Source organism: Gambusia affinis, linkage group LG20 (assembly GCF_019740435.1).
Source record: "Gambusia affinis linkage group LG20, SWU_Gaff_1.0, whole genome shotgun sequence".
Lineage (NCBI taxonomy): Eukaryota > Metazoa > Chordata > Actinopteri > Cyprinodontiformes > Poeciliidae > Gambusia > Gambusia affinis.
The window spans coordinates 21918929-21937263 of NC_057887.1; the positions used below are offsets into that span (position 1 = coordinate 21918929).

Here is an 18335-nt window from a genome sequence, read left to right on the forward strand (position 1 = left end):
AAAAGTGACTTTTACAGTGTACAGTCACCACAGGTAACATAAGATACTTTATTTTCCACTTTCATGTTTCAATTTTTCCATTTCATTTCATTTAAAACCTAAAACACTTAAAATGTCATTTGGATGAAAGAGTGTAGTTACATCTGCAATTAAAAGTTAGTCAGTAATAAAGAATAAAACAGCTGGCTGCTGCAGTTAAGTAATAATGCATAATAATGAAAGGTACATTAGTGGAGATTACCAAACCTGTGATTGTAATTTGATCCTTTCAGATGAAGTTATATTAATATGTGATCCATTTTCACGCAGCTGTTGTGAGATTTGTAATTGTTGTAACTGCAGAGCGAACCACAGGGACCCATCGAGCGATGACAGAAATAATTTAGGCCTCATGATGAATGTGGAGCAATGAGCCGTTTATCCAGCAGCTGCATTACCGCAGGCTGCCAGCAGAGGGGGAACTGCTGCTCACATCATCAAGGAAAATCAGCAGCGGTGGAAATTATCACCCGCCAACTGCAGGTAAAAGTATGAAGTGGCGTGGAAATTGGACCAACGCACCCGCCACTGTGGCGGGTTGACAATTTGAACAGCAAAAAAAAAAAAAAAAGCTCCATTCAGTTTGAACTTTTTGTCCAGGAGAGGACAAAGTTTTTTGATCATAATTTAACAAAAAAAGTACATGAAATATAATCTTTATTAACGGCGACAGTCCATTGGTTGATTTTATTGACGGACATTGGGTTTATCCAATGAAATTCCTCCGTCCTCCTTGGCCCGCCCCTCCTCTCTAAATGTATATAGCCTACCGGTAAATAGCGTTATTTCAGCTAACCGGAGTCCGAGCAAAGTGGGCGGATATGAGACCGGGTGGGTCACAAGAACTATGATAACAAATGCTAAAAAGCGTGTAAACCCATTAAAAAAAAAATTGTCAAACTAACTGATAAGTTTAGCACACAATTTTTGACCGCTGAAGCAGATTGAGGAGCAGCAAAGGAGGGAGAATTAGCGATACAGGGGATTTATTATTGTTGGAGGAGGATGATGAGAGAGACTTGAGGAGGGACAGATTGAGGAAGAGTTCAGATTAGCTGCTGCTGCTGCTGCTGCTGCTGCCCGGTAAAAAGGAGTGAAAATGTTCAGGAAGAAGCAGGAGGGCAGGTGTGAGTGGGGAAAGCTAACGCTAAGCTCGCAGACAGACTGAAAAACACAGGAATAATGACGGCAGCGGAATTAATAATGAACACGTTCTGAGATGCTTTTAGTAAAAACAGGAATTGTGAATTAAAGTCATTAAAAGGAACCCTGGAGGTCATCCTGGAGGTCATCCTGGGGCAGGAGGCCCTGGAAGCAGACGCAGTGGGAGTTGCAGTAGACCGGCGGTTTGTTAGGACAGGCCTGGACCTGCTCTGGTTTCTGGGAGCTGAACGGACTGGGCCCGCTGTCTCTGATGTGCATCTCCAGCTCCAGCAGGATCTGCAGGGAATACTGGAGCTCCGTGTCACTGGAAAACAAAACATCTCCTGAAAGCAGGTGCTTGATTCAGCTGGGTTAGGATCAACTGCTTTAGAGAAGGAAATCAGAATCTCACCACTTAAAACGCTTGTTTTTCTCTGGCATTATTTCTTAAATTATGGAAAAAGATCCAGAAACAGGATTTACCTGAACATAGTGAAGAAAGACGGGATGTTGTAGTCTCTGAGCAGCAGGAGGGAGGGCAGCCAGCCCTGGATCAAACCCTGGTTGGCGTGGAAACCTGAGGTAAAAACGAAAATGAACAGAAATAATAATAATAATGAAAAATATTTTAGAAACCACAGAAATATGAATTTATAAGACATATCTTTTACGTATAAAATAACAATCAGTCTCTTTCAATATAAAACTGCAGGAGTGTGTTTGTCTGGTGAATTTCTGGTTAAAACATGTTTGTTTCTCATTCAGTGGAAAATCCAGAAATACTGATACTTAGAATAAAATTACTCAATTTAACTAAAAAGTAAAAATATTACTAAAAGTATTTTTTTAATCAAGTAAATGTAACTGATTCACAGATAATCTGTGAAAACATCCGTCTACTGCATGAGGTTTTATTGCCCTCTGAAGAAAAGCAGCGCTCCCGATCAGAAAGAACCAATCAGAGCCAGGAGGCGGGTCTTAGCGCTATCAATCAATCGCATGTAGGAGCTACTAAATGTGCTAATAGAGAAACAACTTATTACATAAAAACCGTTTGTCTGTCGTCATCGGTGGCTAAATAGCCTGAGGGGAATGACAAGCACCACACAGAGGTGATTGACAGTGCTAAGACACGCCCCCTGGCTCTTATTGGTTGTTTATAGCTGGCACTTGGAGAAGGCAGAGGAGTTTGATTTTTTTTCACAGATTACTCATCTCATACCAATGGAGAACGCTTCAACAAATATTTAAAAAAATAGATTTTTTTTGATAAATGTTTGCTATTTTAGCTTTAAAGCAAAACAAATAAAGGACATCAGCACTTTCCCCAAAATATTCTGTGGATTTCCCTATCAGGTTTTCTCAGAACTAGACCTATCACAATAATCAATAAATCAATTAATTGCATGATAAATTAATACAAACGTAATAATTGTGGTGATTCTCAACCAGCTCTTATTTTGAAGGACACCTTTGTTTACAGAGACTCCATGATTCATTTTATTTGTTGTTTCTGTTTTGTTTATTAATTTAGGAGTTATAAAATGTCTTCCAGTTCCAATGTTAAATGTTCGTCAGCATTTAAAGTTGATTGATCTGTAAGAATGTGTTCTTGTTTGAAAATGGTCTCAAAACAACATTATTATCATTTATCATGACTTCTGGGACAATTCATCAGCCAGAAAAAGAGACCGGCCTATTTATCCAGAACAAGCTGACGTTATTCACCAACTTCACAAAGACATGAAAAACGTCCAAATGACGGTTCACTGTGGCTGAGACGCTACGTTCGCGATGGTTTGGGTTTATAATCCTGCGGGATAACAGACAGATGTCAAGTCCTCCAGAATCTGGTTTACACCAGCTGCATGTTTTTCAAGCCGCAGGATGCAGAGCGATAAAAACTTTGCCCTTCAACCAGATTACCGAACTCCACGGCCGCAAATCCGTCGGCTTAAACGTCCTTCAGAGACAAACACCAAATGAACAACAGGCGAGCGGGAATCCACAACAGAGAGAAATAAAGTCTCATGTTACCGTGTCGTCAAGGAGAGAAGAACATGAATGGAGGGAGGCGAGGAGCCGGTACTGAAACACAGATGGTATCACCGGCCGGGGGATTTGGACGTGAATAATGCACAGCGAGGTATTACGATGCCAGAGGCTACACTTCTAATCATTCTGAAAAATTAAACAGCGATTAAGTGTTTAGAGGTTTAGATATCAGGGAGAAAAGGTGACAAAGAGAAGCTCTTAGTGGTTGGGAACGCTGCCTGGCGCCGCTGAGAGTTTCAGCCATACGGTTGATGGCAATCCTGGTAATAATAACAGATTTTTCTTTTGTTTCGTGGAGAATAAAGATTATTTTATGTGCACCAATAGATTCATTTTTCTTCACAGTCCTTTCCTTATGACAGAGTATTAGAGCCCCAACATGAAAAAATAAACAAACACATTTTATGAAAATAATACGAGAATAAAGTCAAAATATTTCAAGAACAAAGTAATAAAATTCTGAGAATAAAGTCATAATGCTATGGGAATAAAGTTATAAAAGTACAAAAATAAAGTCAAAATAATACAAGAATTAAGTCCTCATATTTTGAAAATGAAGTAATAAAAGTATGATATAGTCATAATATAGTAATAAAGTTGTATGAGAATAAAGTTACGAAATGATGAGAATAAGTCATGAAATTACAAAATCAAAGACAAATGAGAATAAATCCGAAATATGCAAGAATAAAGTCGTAATATTTCAATTTTAAGAAGTTGTATTATTTAGACTTTATTCTTGTAGGAGATTATTCTCCTGATATTATGAGGATTACTTTGACAGTCCATCAAACTGACCAACAACATGACCTTTGAACCTGACGAGCCAAAACGGTAAATGGACTGAACTTATATAGCACTTTTCCAGTTATTTTGACAACTCAAAGCGCTTTACACTGGAGTCACATTCACCCACACATTTATACGCCGATCGGTTGGCAACTTGGGGTTAAGTTAAGCCCTGAGGCACTTCAACATGTAGCAGGAATTGAACCTACAACCTTCCGATCGCAAGACGCCTACTCTACCCACAGCCACAGTGGTTTATTTTATATGTTGAGTCTAGTGGCTGCCAGCCAAACTGTTCCCCAGCTGCTGCCATAAATCATCTGAATCCCCTCCAACAGCCTGGCCCAATGAAGAGGCCACATCCAGTCAGCTGGACGTTTTTCAATGCTTCTGTTTACTTCAAGTAAAGAATTATGCATGTCGGACCAAAGGGAAATCAAGATGGCTGCCTGAATCCTAGTCCTCTGTATAACTTTACAGGCTGATTTAAAACTGTTGGCTTTAATGTCTTCCTCAGACTCTGTAGTTTTCTTCTCAACACACAGTTATGGACAGGAAGTCATGGTACGGTTGCATCTTTTTGGCAAGCGGGAGTTTGGGGGATCATCTACCATGTACCCAGCACTGCTCCGGTTTCTTGTTTTGGAGACGACCTGAATCAAAACACAAATCTTTTACTTTACTGTCTAAACTCTGATATTCATCCTGGCATGTGGATACAGGAGGTAGAAATAATCCACTTACTCTGAAGGTGTTTTCACTCGATTCCATCGGGGATCAAAGTTGCAACATTTGTCACATTTTCAGTTGCTAAGTTTCACTTTTACTCTGCACTTAAAAAAAAAAAAAAAACAGTTCTCCCCTTCACCTGTGGTGGCGCTGCACCAAGAACTACTGAAGGAAACGACCCAAAAACCTCTGAAGATACTGAGCACAACTTCCTTCTTCACAAAATGTAAATAAAAATGGAGTGGCGTCAGATTTTAGTGGTTGAAGGATTTCTTGTTTGTTCTTGGCTGAAGACCAAGAGCCATTTCTCCATCTGGCGTTAGACTAGGGGTGGGCAGTCCTGGTCCTGGAGGGCCGGTGTCCTGCAACGTTTAGATGCATCTCTACTTCAACACACCTGAGCCAAAAAATGAGGTCATTAGCAGGACTCTGGAGAACCTGACTGCACTGCAGCTGTTGGATTCAGGTGTGTTGGACCAGGGAGACTCTTGCAGGACAGCGACCCTCCAGGACCAGGAGGGCCCCCCCCCGATCTAGACTCTGGTGTTTGTTTTAGTTGTAGTTTCCCAGAATGCCCTGCACGTCCTTGTTTCTGTTTCGTAGATAAATTTAAGTGCATACCTGGGTGGAATCCGACTACAACGTCTGGCCTGGACGCTTCCCCTTTCTCCACCACATCCTCCCAGAACTGATGGTAGAGGCCCTTATAGGCACTGATGTACACCTTGTCCTTGGGGCCGAATGCTCTGAGCGGAGGTCTCACGATGCGGCCGTCCACCACCTCAGGGCCCACCATCACTATCTCAATGCCCTGGTGTCCAGGAAACATGTGGCTCAGCTCGTCATAGTCAGTCAGTCTGGCTCCCATAGTCTCATTGTGGGAGGCCCCTACGATGTGAACGGTGAGCGGCTTCAGATACGGGTCCAGTCCAAACTGTTGAATCGCCCTTCCAACGGTCAGAACCCGAGAGAGGAACTCGCTCTGAATCCTCCATAAGGACTGTCTCAGGTCGTCATCGTCTGGTCGGGTCCTGCCGGCGTTCTTCCACAGAGCTGCCATGTTGGCACTGGACAGGATTCTGTCCAGACTTTGGGTGAGGCCCTCCTGCATGGGAAGCCAGTCGTCCCAACCCTTCACATCTGCCGGTGCTTTGGACCATTGCTCAGTTGGGAATGGAAGATCTCCTGGAAAGACAAGACAGGGTGATTCATGAAAAGTTTTGTGGTCTGAGTTGATCCTGATGGTAGGTTTAGTTACTTGGTGTGAAGTAGCAGAAAGAAGAAAATACAGGGGACCCCTGCCTATTTGCTAATTCACCTATTCATAGATTTTTCTATGGAAAGTAGTTCCAGTATTTACAAAGAAATGACAAATTATGAACTGTTTAGAGCAGGGGTGGGCAATCCTGGTCCTCAAGGGCCGGTGTCCTGCAACTTTTAGATGTTATCTCTACTTCAACACACCTGAGTCAAATAGTGAGGTCATTAGCAGGACTCTGGAGAACCTGACTGCACTGAGGAGGTGATTCAGCTGTTGGATTCAGGTGTGTTGGACCAGGGAGACCCTAAGAGCTGCAGGACACCGGCCATCGAGGACCAGGATTGCCCACCCCTGGTTTAGAGCATAAAGCAGGCCTACGTAATTCTACAATAACATGATATCGCTTTGGCATGTTGTTGGCGAACTGACAGCCACGCTATCCATCTTCTGATTAAGAACAGGGCTGCCCGCACTGACGCGGCTCAGGGATTACGTCACACGCAGCGCCGTGAGCAGGGCCCTAGTGCCCGTAAATTTAATGGTCCAATGAAGGTAATTTAAAAAAAACAGGACATTTCCTCACTTTCTAAAAAAAACCCGGGACGCCCGGGACAGGACGTGAAATACGGACATGTCCCGGGAAATACGGACGTTTGGTCACCCTATGTTAAGATGCATTCAGCCCAGCTGCAGATCTGGGTGTGTGTGGCATGCTATGCTCAAAAACGAAACTTCTGCAGATCTCAGCCATTCAGGAGGATCCACCGTACAAAAAATACTTACAAATGATTTAAAATGTTACTGTTTTCAATATAGTTGTTACCAGTGAACATCAGCCACTCCACCAACCGGTCGATGGCCACCAATCGCAGGATTTTGCAGACCTTCTTGTGAAGAGGCCAGTCTGTTTTCTGACAGTCCTTTGTGCAGTAGTACACATTCAAACACCTGGGAGGAAGGATGCAATGAAACAACAAACACCAGGAAACACTCATAACTTCTAGAGCTTTTTAAAGATGTATAATTGCATATCTGATTGCAGCCATTTTGACGTGTGTAAACGTTGGGTTGGGGGGCGTGGCCAGCAGAAGCATACTTGGATTTAAAGAGACAGAGGCCCTAAAACATCTCAAAACAGGCAGAACTGATCAGACTGAAATCTGTTTATCAAAGAAAGGTTTTATTTAAAACCTGTTTAAAGAAGCATATTTTTTTTCTCATATTCGTCTTTGTCATTCGTTGGAGGATTACTTGTAGCCAGAGTTGGGTAGTAACTAGTTACATTTACTCACGTTTACTTGAGTAACTTTTTTAAAATAAATTACTTCTAGAAGTATTTTTTTTATTGTAGTCGGATTGAATGTTTTTTTGTTGCAAAGAAACCAATTTGGATTTTTTTTTGTTATTTTCTGTTACTTATATGAATTACTGTCATTTTTAACCTTAAAATACCAAAATTCCCATTTAACTTTATAATTTGGTCTGTCTGATGATATAACTTTTAAATATTAAATGAATGATAATTTGATCAGTCATTCAGCACTAGAGTAGACTTCTTACAAAATACCTTTTTACACGCTAAAGTAATTTCTTGGACAGCTACGTTTTACTGTTAGTTGAGTAAAAACATGTTGCAGTTTTGCTACTCTTACTTTCTGGTTTCTCTGCCATCTCTCTTTGTAACTAAAGGATGATGAAGGTAACGGAAAAGAAACGCTGTTGCCGACTGAAAGCCTGTTTAGTCACTTTCTTGGTTCTAAATATAGAAAAACAGAATCAGAGACATGAACTGCTGGCTTGTGGGTCGCAGGTCTCACCCCAGAGGCACCGACGGCTCCACATAGCAGCTTTTATTAGCTCCTCCTAAACTGTAGATGCTTCTCTAAATGGCTTCAGCTAACATTAAGTTTAATGTGAGTCGAGGGCAGCCGAAACTCGATTATGTATCAGAGAAGAGGCAGAAATAAGACACAATCCTCCTGAAGCACCGACAGACAGTCATCTATCATGTTTACTTGCTGTTCTTTCTACCTTCATGATTTGATATTTTAAATGCATTCAGCTCATCTGAGTGCAGAATGGCAGAGAGATGAATCAGTTCAGGAACTTTGCTATATTTGCACCTGGCCACTGTCCACCTCTGCAGCGTTCGCTCATTGTGCGGCTGATGCAACGGCAGCTGGTAATACTTCACACATGACAGCTGTTGAGCTGCAACACAACAACATCCTACTCTGCGATGACATTCAGGGCTTTGCACTCACTTCACACAGCGCTTCAGGGTCTGTCCCTCGGCGAGACGCTCCGGGAGTTTGTTGCAGCTGGCGCAGAACTTGAAGGTTTCCTCCATCTTCTGGAACATCTCCTTGTAGTTGCGGAACCGGAGTCCTTTAGTCTTTCCCTCCACAGCAGCCCTGATGGAAATCAGACAATTATCATCTCCTACACTGCAAAAAAACAAAACAAAAAAACTCAATTATACCAAGTTTTTTATCTAGTTTTCAGTGTAAATATCTTGGTACACTTGAGATCAGACAAAACTAACTTACTAGTAACTCTTGAGCAAAACATTGGAGTTTGTTGAACTGCAACCCAGTTCAAGTTCCACTGGCAGATTATTTTACTTATAACATGGGAAAAATGTCTTGTTATAAGTTAAATAATCTGCCATTGGAACTAGAAATGGGTTGCTAGGTTACGGGCCGGGCTTGGCTGGGGTTGCTAGGTAACAGCGCCACTGGAACTAGAACTTTTTCACCAATATGACAGAATTATTTACTTAAAACAAGCTCCTATCTCTTGCTGAAAAGTTACTTGTAAGTTAGTTTTGTCTGATCTCAAGTGTACTGAGATGTTTGCACTGAAACATTTAGTAAAATGTTGTGTTTTTGCAGCAAATATAATTTTAAATGTTGCTCTTATTGGTAATTCTTGATGTTTTCACCAGATATTAATGTTTCTCTGGGTTTCTTGGATGGACGACCTCTGACACGGACACACGCGCAGTGACCGCATGTCAAAAAATATCACTGGAAGGTGGATTATTTTAAGTGTACTAAGATATTTGCAGTAGGAACTGGACCAAAATGACGTGGTGAGACTTTGTGTTTTTGCAGTGTGAGGAATTGAAGACGAAGTAAAAGGAGATGCTGCAGTCGCTTCCTCTCAGGTTTTACCTGTATTCTCCGTAGTCCCTCATGCTGAGCTGGTTGAGAATCACCTTAGAGAGTCCAGGAACATTGGAGTCGAGTGAATAGAAGCCTGACTGGTCAGAGAAGACGCTGTCCATCCTCGGAGAGAAGGACTGTGGGAGCACTGGGCTCTGGGATGCCATGTTGGGTCCACTGGGGATAAAAAGGATCAAAACATTGATATAAGTTTTATTTTTAGGATTACTGTCCAGCTGTCCTTCCTCAGCCTCTAACTGGGTTCTACTGGGTAAGATGTGAGAAAACTCTGCTGAAACAAACTTTATTAAACAAAAGATCATTTTAATTTGACTGGATCCACACTGTAAAACATCTGAGCCGCATTCAGTTCTGTCTACTGTCTTCTTCTCTTTAAGTCAAATAAATTTAGTGAGTTTTAGATTTTGAACCTAAATGTTTGAGTTTGTTAAAGATAAGTTGTGTTAACTTTTTATTAAGAGTTGAATAAACAGAGATTTTAGGTTAACACTTAAAAAACTGAAAGAAGAAAAAGACAGGAGTGGGAACTATTTCCCAGAATGCTTAGCGGCGTGTTTTTGTATCCTGAGATGAAGAGCGTTACTTTGATGTGACTCTGGTGTTATTAAGGCAAATGTTTATTTTAATGCAGCTGACAGTTTGCAAAGATTGAGGATAATGTCCTGATCACACTGAATGTTTCTGAGCTCAATTCATTCAGATGTTCAATAAAATTCATCATCAGATCAGAAATTTGGTTCATGTGATTTGAAACAAGAAGTTAAATTATTCTACAGTAAAATACGTTATTTTAACTTGATATTGTGACTAAAATAATAGAGAAATGTGTCTCTTTAACTGGGTGATGGCAGAGTTTTTTATTGCATATTGTGAAATAATTATTTAATTTAAATTGCAGCATTAAGTTAAAACTCACAATTCAAGATTAACGAACTTAAAAACCAATGTTTAGACAACTTGTCTCTTGTTAAATCAACTTCATGAACTTTAATTTCTGAGTTAAAACCAAAACTATTTTCTTGTTGACTTAAATTTCATTTTCCAGGCAGCAGGCGGATTTTCATTTTCAAATGTTTTACAGTGTATATAAAACATGAACAGCTCTGTGCACCGATCCCAAAGAATCAAAAAAATTTCTGGTTTAGACGACATCCTCACTGCGTGACCTTCACATGTTCTCCATCCCATAAGGTCGCCTGAAAGGTCATGAAGTTGGGAGGGAGTTGAAGTCGGCCCTCCAGTCGTCGGCCTCTGATCTAATTATGGAGGCAGTAATAAGTTATGAATTATGAGAGGTCAAAATGGCTTTTTAAAGAGTTTAGAGCTTTGAATGTTTTCATTCAGATTCAGGGGAAAAGCCTCCATATCTACAGATATCTCACGTATGATTCTGCAACTTCAGCTGCATGTTCTGAAAGCTCACATTTCCTCTTTTTTTCCCTAAAAAGAGAAAATAATGTTGTTTCTCATCTAGTCGTGAATTTTTTCTGAGATCTTTTAGCCTATTTCATGTCAGGGAGATTCTATTTCCTGGCATTCTGAAAGTATATCACACCAGATGATATTTATTCAGGATTTTCAAATAAAATACATTACAATTATTTGGAGTTAGAAGGTCAAAAGTTGAAAGTTAATGCTCTCTACTCCACCTACTCCTGATATTCTGCACATTTGCTCATTTAGCCTGAAACTTAAAATGCCTGTTTCTTAAATTACCAAGTATAAGATTTCAGCCGAGCAGAAAAACATCTATTAATAAACTCGGCCTGCAGAAATTTCCCAGGCACACGCATTTAATCTCTGCATGTCTGAAACCTTATGCTCATATTTTTTAAAAGCAGCCCCACCTACTGCCATCTCCTCTCAGGTTTCATGATGCTGAGGATAGAAAATCATCATCGTCCAAATGAATGGCTTCCAGTGATATTTTTTGACATGCAGTCACGTGGCAGAGGTCGTCCTTCCAAGAAATCCAGAGAAACATTAAGATTTGGTGAAATCATAAAAAAATTACCAATAAGAGCAACAATTAAAACTATATTCACTGCAAAAACGCAAAATCTTATCAAGTATTTTCATGGAAGTAGAACATTTGAAATAAGACAAAACTAACTTGCAGGTGACTTTTTAGCAAAATATGGGAGCTTCTTTAAAGTCAAAAATTTCTTAATATTGATGAAAAAGTGTTAATTTTAAGTTAAATAATCTACCAGTGGAATTCCATTTCACCTAAAACTGGAACTTTTTCATCAACATTAAGTAAATATTTAGAAACTAGACAAAACACTAAGATGAGTAAGATTTTGTGTTTTTGTGGTGTTATTATTTAAAACTTGTTTTATCATAAAAACTGTCTTCTTTTGATCTTGGATACCTCAGGACCAACTTTAAAGACTCGCACTGCAAAAACACAAAATCTTACCAAGTATTTTTTTCAGCTATATCTGTGAATATCTTAGTACACTTCAAATAAGACAAAAGTACCTTAACAGTAACTTTTCAACAACATATAGAAAGTTGATTTAAATGCAGTAATATTGATGAAAAGGTTTTTCCAGTGGAAGACATTTATATTATTTCATGTAAAACTGGAACTTTTTCATCAATATTATGTAATCACTTAGACCAAAAATACTCTGTGAGATTTTGTGTTTTTGCAGTGCAAGCCCCATTAGTCAAAAGAAAAAAATTAAACCAGTGAATATTTGAGAAGAAACTGACCCAAGTTTTTCCTCCCAGCACACAGATCCCTTCCTTTTGACAAGCTGCTTGCTGCATTATCACATTCTCACCTGACCTGTCAGTTCAACATGAAGGATGGGCGACAGAGAGCAGACAGAGACGGAGAGCTGTACAGCGTCAAACCTTCTGTTCACCACGAGCCGAGATCCTTCCAGGTGAGTCCGGCTCCTCTCTGACGTTGGTGCAGTCTGCAGGAGAAAGGGACGTCCTGCTGGTGTGTGTCTGCAGGGATCTGGAAGACTTTACCCACCAGGAGTGGGAGAAGCGTGGGCTGCAGCTCTGCTGTCATCTGAGGTCAAGTGGGTGTCTGCTGTGTTGAAGTGAGGAAGAGGAGGAGAAGGAGGAGGGCTTGCTTTGGATGAAGGTGGGAGACAAAGAAGAGAGAGAGAGAGAAAGAAACAAAGATAGAAAGAAGTTCTCAGAACTATCTGGGGAAACATTCCTGGAAGTCCAAAGAGAAAACAGATGACGTAGGCTGAGTTCACACTGCAGCCGGAAGTGACCCAATTCCGATTTTTTTGTCAAATCGGATTTGCAAGTCGCACCAAAATAAATGCGACTTGCATGTGATCTCCAGTGTGAACTTCAAGCGACCTGAAGATGTCCCGCATGAGCAGTAGGGGGCGCAATAACGTCACACTTAGAGAGCGATCTCAATGTTTTCTTCTTTGTAAACAGAAGTAGAGCTCAGTGTTTGCAGAAGTAAACATGGATGCTAACGGTGGAGCATAAATTGCGGCCTTGAAGTTGTTGTCCGATCGGAGCCAGAACATTAACATCCTCGTCATTGTCCCTCATGATTGTTTTTATTCCCGTCTGTGTCTATCAGGACGCAAAACAGTGACGTTTGTCGAGTGTGAATGATGTTCAGGACTGGGCCGTTCGGTTTCATGTCCCAAATATCGGATATCCAACTTTGTAAAAAATTTGACTTGTGTCATTTAGACTGTCATACAAAGATCAGATATAGGTCGCACTAAGCCAAAAAATAAAAATCGGAATTGGGTCTCTTTGGGCCAAGGTTGCCACCTTTCAGAAATCAGGATATTTCTGAAAGGTGGCAACAAATACTTGTTGCCAGTGACGTGCGGTGAGGTTCATAGCTGGTGAGGCACTGACGTCATCAGAATCAGATTTGCAAATAGATGCATAGATTGACAGCAGTTTACAGGTTATGTTTCACTTCTGCATCCTTACACATACAAACTGTAGCTCACAAAACACACATATTATCTCCAGCTTCGATTGAAAGTCCACTTGAGAAAACTTTTTTAGTGTTGTAATGTAGTCATCCATGTCGAAAGTCGGGATAAGCGAGAGGAAAAAAATCACTATCTCTATTATAATCTATCGCTGCACTTGACTTGCTTCCCGAATCGTTTAGCCTAGCTCGCTGTCACTTACTCGGCAGTTGAGGAGTGAACAAGACGAACGTCTGGGATCTTGAGCGCCCCCTGCCATGAGGCAAGAGAACTGCCTGCCTCACCTCGAACCTGTTCTCTGCCGTTTATAATCGCTCATTACGAAACACGTTACACAAACACAGTTGGTGACAAAAAGCACTGTACATTATATACATAAGCTAAATTATTGGAAATAAGTTCACATATTAAATGTGTTTAAACCATTTTATTGACGCCGTACAGCAACATGCTCTCTCCGCTTAGCAGCCAGCGCAGAGCCAGGGGTTGCGCAATCCAAGTTGAGTCAGAGCTGCTGCCTCACCGCATCGCTTCCAAGCATTTGAATGGGAAAATAAGAAAATTCAGCGATTTTGAACAAATAAAAATCGAAATTGGTGAAGCTACATGAAAAATAAATATTTTTTAGTACAAACCACTGGATGAATATAACAATTTAAATTACTTTATGATTATATATTTTCTTCCTTTCCATGATGGCAGGTGAGGCACTGCCTCACCTGACCGCACGTCACTGCTTGTTGCACCGTATTTGACTTTGGAGCAACAAGTAGATTTTCATTTATAAAAGACATCCTGTGTTCATTTAACACAGTGAAACACAGGCTGCACAGTGGCGCAGTTGGTAGAGCTGTTGCCTTGCAGCAAGACGGTCCTGGGTTCGATTCCCGGCCTGCAGAGATTTCTGCATGGAGTTTGCATGTTCTCCCTGTGCATGGTGGGTTCTCTCCGGGTTCTCCGGCTTCCTCCCACTGTCAGGTTAATTGGTTTCTCTAAATTCTCCCTAGGTGTGAGTGTGTCTGTGAATGGTTGTGTGTCTCTGTGTTGCCCTGGCGACCTGTCCAGGTGACCCCGCCTCTCGCCCGGAGCTGGAGAGGAACCAGCAACCCTCCTGACCCCATTATAGACAAGGATGTTAGAAAATGAATGGATGGAAGGAAACACCAACACTCGTTTTTAATTACAAAAAATGTTTTTATTTGGTCCATCGGAACCTGAGATTGAAAATTAAACATACAGATTTATACAGCTGTTCATAATCCAACCCACTCCCCCCGAAAAAAAATCATTAAAATATATATCACATTCGTCAGCATTTGTGTTTTTTTCATATCAGGTTATTTTTTTCTGTTCAGCTCTACTATCACACTGTAAAGATTTTACAAGTTTAAAAGGATCAGCTCATTTTTTTCTCTTATTATTTTCAAATATGTCAAGTTTTGTAATTTTGCAGTCTGTACAATTTACAAGGAGGAAAAAAATGAGGAGAGAAAAGGCATTAAGTTGGCTGGACCAACCACTTATTTTCACCAGCAGGGGGCGCCTCCAACACAACTCAACAGAAGATGACAGAAACAGAAAAGAGGACATAAAAGAAGAGTGAATCTGATGTCATTAAAAGTTTGAGGTGCCTCGTCTTTGCAGTGTTTGTTCATTTCTTTTGAATCTTTCATCCCAACTCTCCATCATTCATGAGCTCAGCTAATCAACTACGTTCATTGGAAAACATGCCTGCAAATCACTTGTGTGAATAAATTAGACAGTAAACTCACAGCTGCACAACTGTGGCCACACAGACGGTCTCAAACCCGACAGACAGAAAGATGAAAGACAGGAAGAAACCCCCGAAACCATGAAGAAGACAACAAACTCTTCTTCGTCTCAGTAAATATGTTAAGGATTTAAAGTTTGAGCGCCCAGTAGTACAACAACTAATCACTAATTATGAACGCATCAGGAAATTTGCTCACCAGCTTTCAAGTGTTTCCTCCATTACACAAAGTAAATGTAAGACAAAAACTTAATTAAAAAAGTTCGCCGTTCTTCTCTTCAACTTTAGAACTGCATTCGTCTGTCCCGTTTCTCTGATGAAGCTGCCGTGTTGCCACGGCGACGGGGACGCAATCAGGAGGAGAGATGGTTTTGACTGCAGATGTGAGAGTACAGCAGAAATGAAAACAGCTCTGGGTTTGTTTGTTTTTGTTTTTTTGCCGTCTCCAAACGTCGTGTTGCTGACTTTCTGTCGGAGAAGATGCCTGAGAAGACCCTGACCTCCTGAAATAAACCCAGACGTCCGTTAGAGCGCCCCCTAGTAGCAGGTGGAGCTCCTTAGTGCTCTAAAGCTACATTAAAACTTAAAGTGACATGTTGACAAACAATGGATAAAAGCTGACCTTCACCTCGAGTGCAACATGATGTTAAAACGAGACGTTACCTCGTAAACAAGAAGTTTATAAGCAAAGATATAAATGGTACTCTTAAAGGGATAGTCCAGGATTTTCCACCTGCAGACATAATTCATGGCTTCTTTATTTAGCATAAACATCTGAGGCTAACAAAACAGACTTCTACTATATCACACACCCAAATCCAGAACATCATAGCATCTTATGATGCTATGATGAACTAAAAGTTCATATTTTATGTACCTCTAGTTGCTGTCACATCTGCAATGATTTACACAGGAAATGGAAGCTGGAGGCAGTGCATCACCAACAATCTTCCTGAGTGAAACAGGGTGGGAATTAGAGATGCAAATCTTTCATTGCTAGCGATTTCATGTGATTCCAATTTTTGGGTCACGATTCAATTCAGAAAATTTTTTTAATTCAGAAACCAATTTTTCTATTTTAGAGGTTCTGTTTAAATTTTGTGACAAATGAGGAAAAGACAGTGTAAGCACATTTATGTAAATCTATTTTAAAAGGTTCCATATTGTATCAAATTTCATCACTAATTGCCAGCTTTCAGCTTAGCTGCATGGCTTTTTCTTAAATAAAAAATAGCAAATATTCAAACTATAATTTTGCACAAATTTAAGCAGATTAAAATAGCATTTTGAATCAATTCAGAATTTTCAGGACTAGGAATTAGAGAATCACTTTGTTTCAGCACCACTAGTGGGAATGAAAATCGATTGTTTACAACGAGATGGTAATGCTACTGGAGCTAGTACTTTTTTAATCAATCATAAAGCATTACTGACTTAAACCAAGCTGCTTTATCTTGTTGAAAATGTCCTTGTAAGTTATTTTTGTCATATTGCAAGTTTACTAAGATATTTGCACTAGAAACTAGACAAAAATACTTGAATTTGTTTTTGCAGTGCAAAGATTCAACAATAAATTTTGATCTGAGCTTTTCTAGATGTTAAAGCTATTTGATTCATTTGCTTCACTTTTTGCTCTCAGAATGAGTTTCACACAGGAAGACTATTGGTGACGCACCACCTCCAACATCAATTTCTTGTGCGAATAATTATAGGGTTCTGAAAACCTAGAGAGGTTTATAATGGCAGACGTCCATTTTTAGCCACCAGATTTACCATACAGATCCAGAAAAACACCAAGAGATATCTAAAAAACCCACTTTAAAAACTCTGAACTATTCCTTTCAGGAAGAAAATATATCAGACAGGAGGTGTGTGTTGTCTAATCTAAGCAAAGATTTCCTTCCCGATTCAGCATTTTTAAAAGACGGAAGATCCCAGAATCACAGCAGAGAAAAAAGATGGACACTAAATCCAGCTTTCTGACAGCCCGCTACAAAACACTTACATGATGGCAGAAACAAAGTTTGGTCCTGAGCTACTCTGAGTGGGGACAGACTGCACAGGGTGAGTGATGGCTTCATCTGCAACCTTAATGGAAAAGGTGGTGAAGGTCAGACTACAAAACAAGTAAGACTAAATATAAAATAAACATTAATTACGCTGTAAACCCAGCTGGTTTGGCTCATAATGTACCACACAGAGGACAGGTGAGCATCCTGTTGAGGACGACGTGTGGAGGAAGTGAGTAACTGAGTGTGGGCGGAACCATGGCTCAGTGGTTTAGCTTGAACTAGCTTCCCATGGGGTCTCAGTCTGGATCTTGTTGAGGCCCATTTCCCCTCTTCTCATCCTGAAATGGCACTTCCACATGGCTAAAAAAAAATAATCTTGAGATCCAGAAACGCTCTGTAGACTTCACATTCATACGCACTTCCAAAACCAGAAAACTCGCCTTCCTCTGCAACTCATGGCTCCCCACAGCTCTTTTCTACCATTGCTTGATTTTTTTCAGTGGTCCGACAGGTCGTTGGGTTAAAGTCTATGGGTGGGGAGTGAAGAGGGCAGGGGTCATAGAGGCCTGGGCCTGTGCAGCCCATCAATGTCAGGGGTGAGGTGGGGGCTGTGGGTGGCCTTGGTGGGAGTCCAGTCGCCCAGGGAGGCCTGCGCCGCCTTCCGGTGGGCGAGGCGATGGGTGATGGAGAAGCCTGCGTTTCCCTCCAACTGGGAGAGTACCACCAGCACCTGCCTGCAGGGGGAGACAGAGAGCAGAGCTTTCAATCTGAGCTTCATACAGGTTTATAGAGTTACATGAAATATAATGGAGATCTGATTAACTTTCTGGGATAAGATGAGGGCGTGAGTTAATGTAGAGCTGGACAATGTGGTCATTTAAGAAAATAAGAATTAAAATGTATTAGAACTACAAAAAAAGAGTTTTTGTTTATCAGTAAATGGGATAGATTTATGGAATGGGTTAAATGAGGAGCTCAAACAAAAGAACAAATATAAAACAGCTTTAAAAAACTGTTTAAAAAGGAGCTTATTGGGAAATATGTTTGTTAGGATGGGCGTCTCAAAGACCAAAAACGCTATTGCTCGTGATAAAAATGCATAAATAATTGTACCTTTAAGGTGAGGTTTAAGTGTCATTCAATGTGGGAGTAATTTAAGTTTGTTTGATGTGGGGAGATTTAAATGTTTGTTGGTTTTGAGTAAATCATAATCTCGTATCTTCTACCTCCTCCTTTTCGCATGATAATTTGTTTCACCCCCCCCCACCCCCCGTTTTTCTTTTTGTCTGTTTGAAATAAATGAGTAAATAAATAAACATATCACAAGCATTTCGTATTTATCTATATGAATAATTGCTAGAACTGAAACAATTAATCGTGATTAATTGATTTTTAAAATAATCA

The 18335-nt window shown here is 40.4% G+C and overlaps 2 protein-coding genes across 3 annotated transcripts in view; both read right to left on the bottom strand.

Annotated features, from left to right (window-relative positions):
• Nucleotides 1-28: 28 nt before the first annotated feature.
• On the bottom strand, nucleotides 29-12279 carry LOC122823629 (putative protein MSS51 homolog, mitochondrial). 2 transcript variants are annotated; one of them, XM_044103448.1, is made up of 7 exons: nucleotides 11997-12279; nucleotides 9193-9360; nucleotides 8281-8430; nucleotides 6840-6964; nucleotides 5377-5940; nucleotides 1666-1759; nucleotides 29-1507 (listed from the first exon to the last, which is right to left on the bottom strand). In XM_044103448.1, the coding sequence occupies exons 2-7, from the start codon at nucleotides 9348-9350 to the stop codon at nucleotides 1297-1299; spliced, it is 1302 nt and encodes a 433-aa protein (XP_043959383.1). In that variant the 5' UTR covers nucleotides 9351-9360; nucleotides 11997-12279; the 3' UTR covers nucleotides 29-1296. The 2 variants fall into 2 exon arrangements, with proteins under 2 accessions (XP_043959383.1, XP_043959382.1); XM_044103447.1 differs by having other exon boundaries at nucleotides 12070-12276.
• Nucleotides 12280-17339: 5060 nt separating this feature from the next.
• capn15 (calpain 15) overlaps nucleotides 17340-18335 on the bottom strand; it is a 55724-nt gene continuing 54728 nt past the window's right edge. The window contains exon 12 of the mRNA XM_044103450.1: nucleotides 17340-17665. Coding sequence (XP_043959385.1) covers nucleotides 17488-17665 — 178 coding nt within the window. The 3' untranslated portion in view covers nucleotides 17340-17487. The remainder of the gene's footprint in view (nucleotides 17666-18335) is intronic.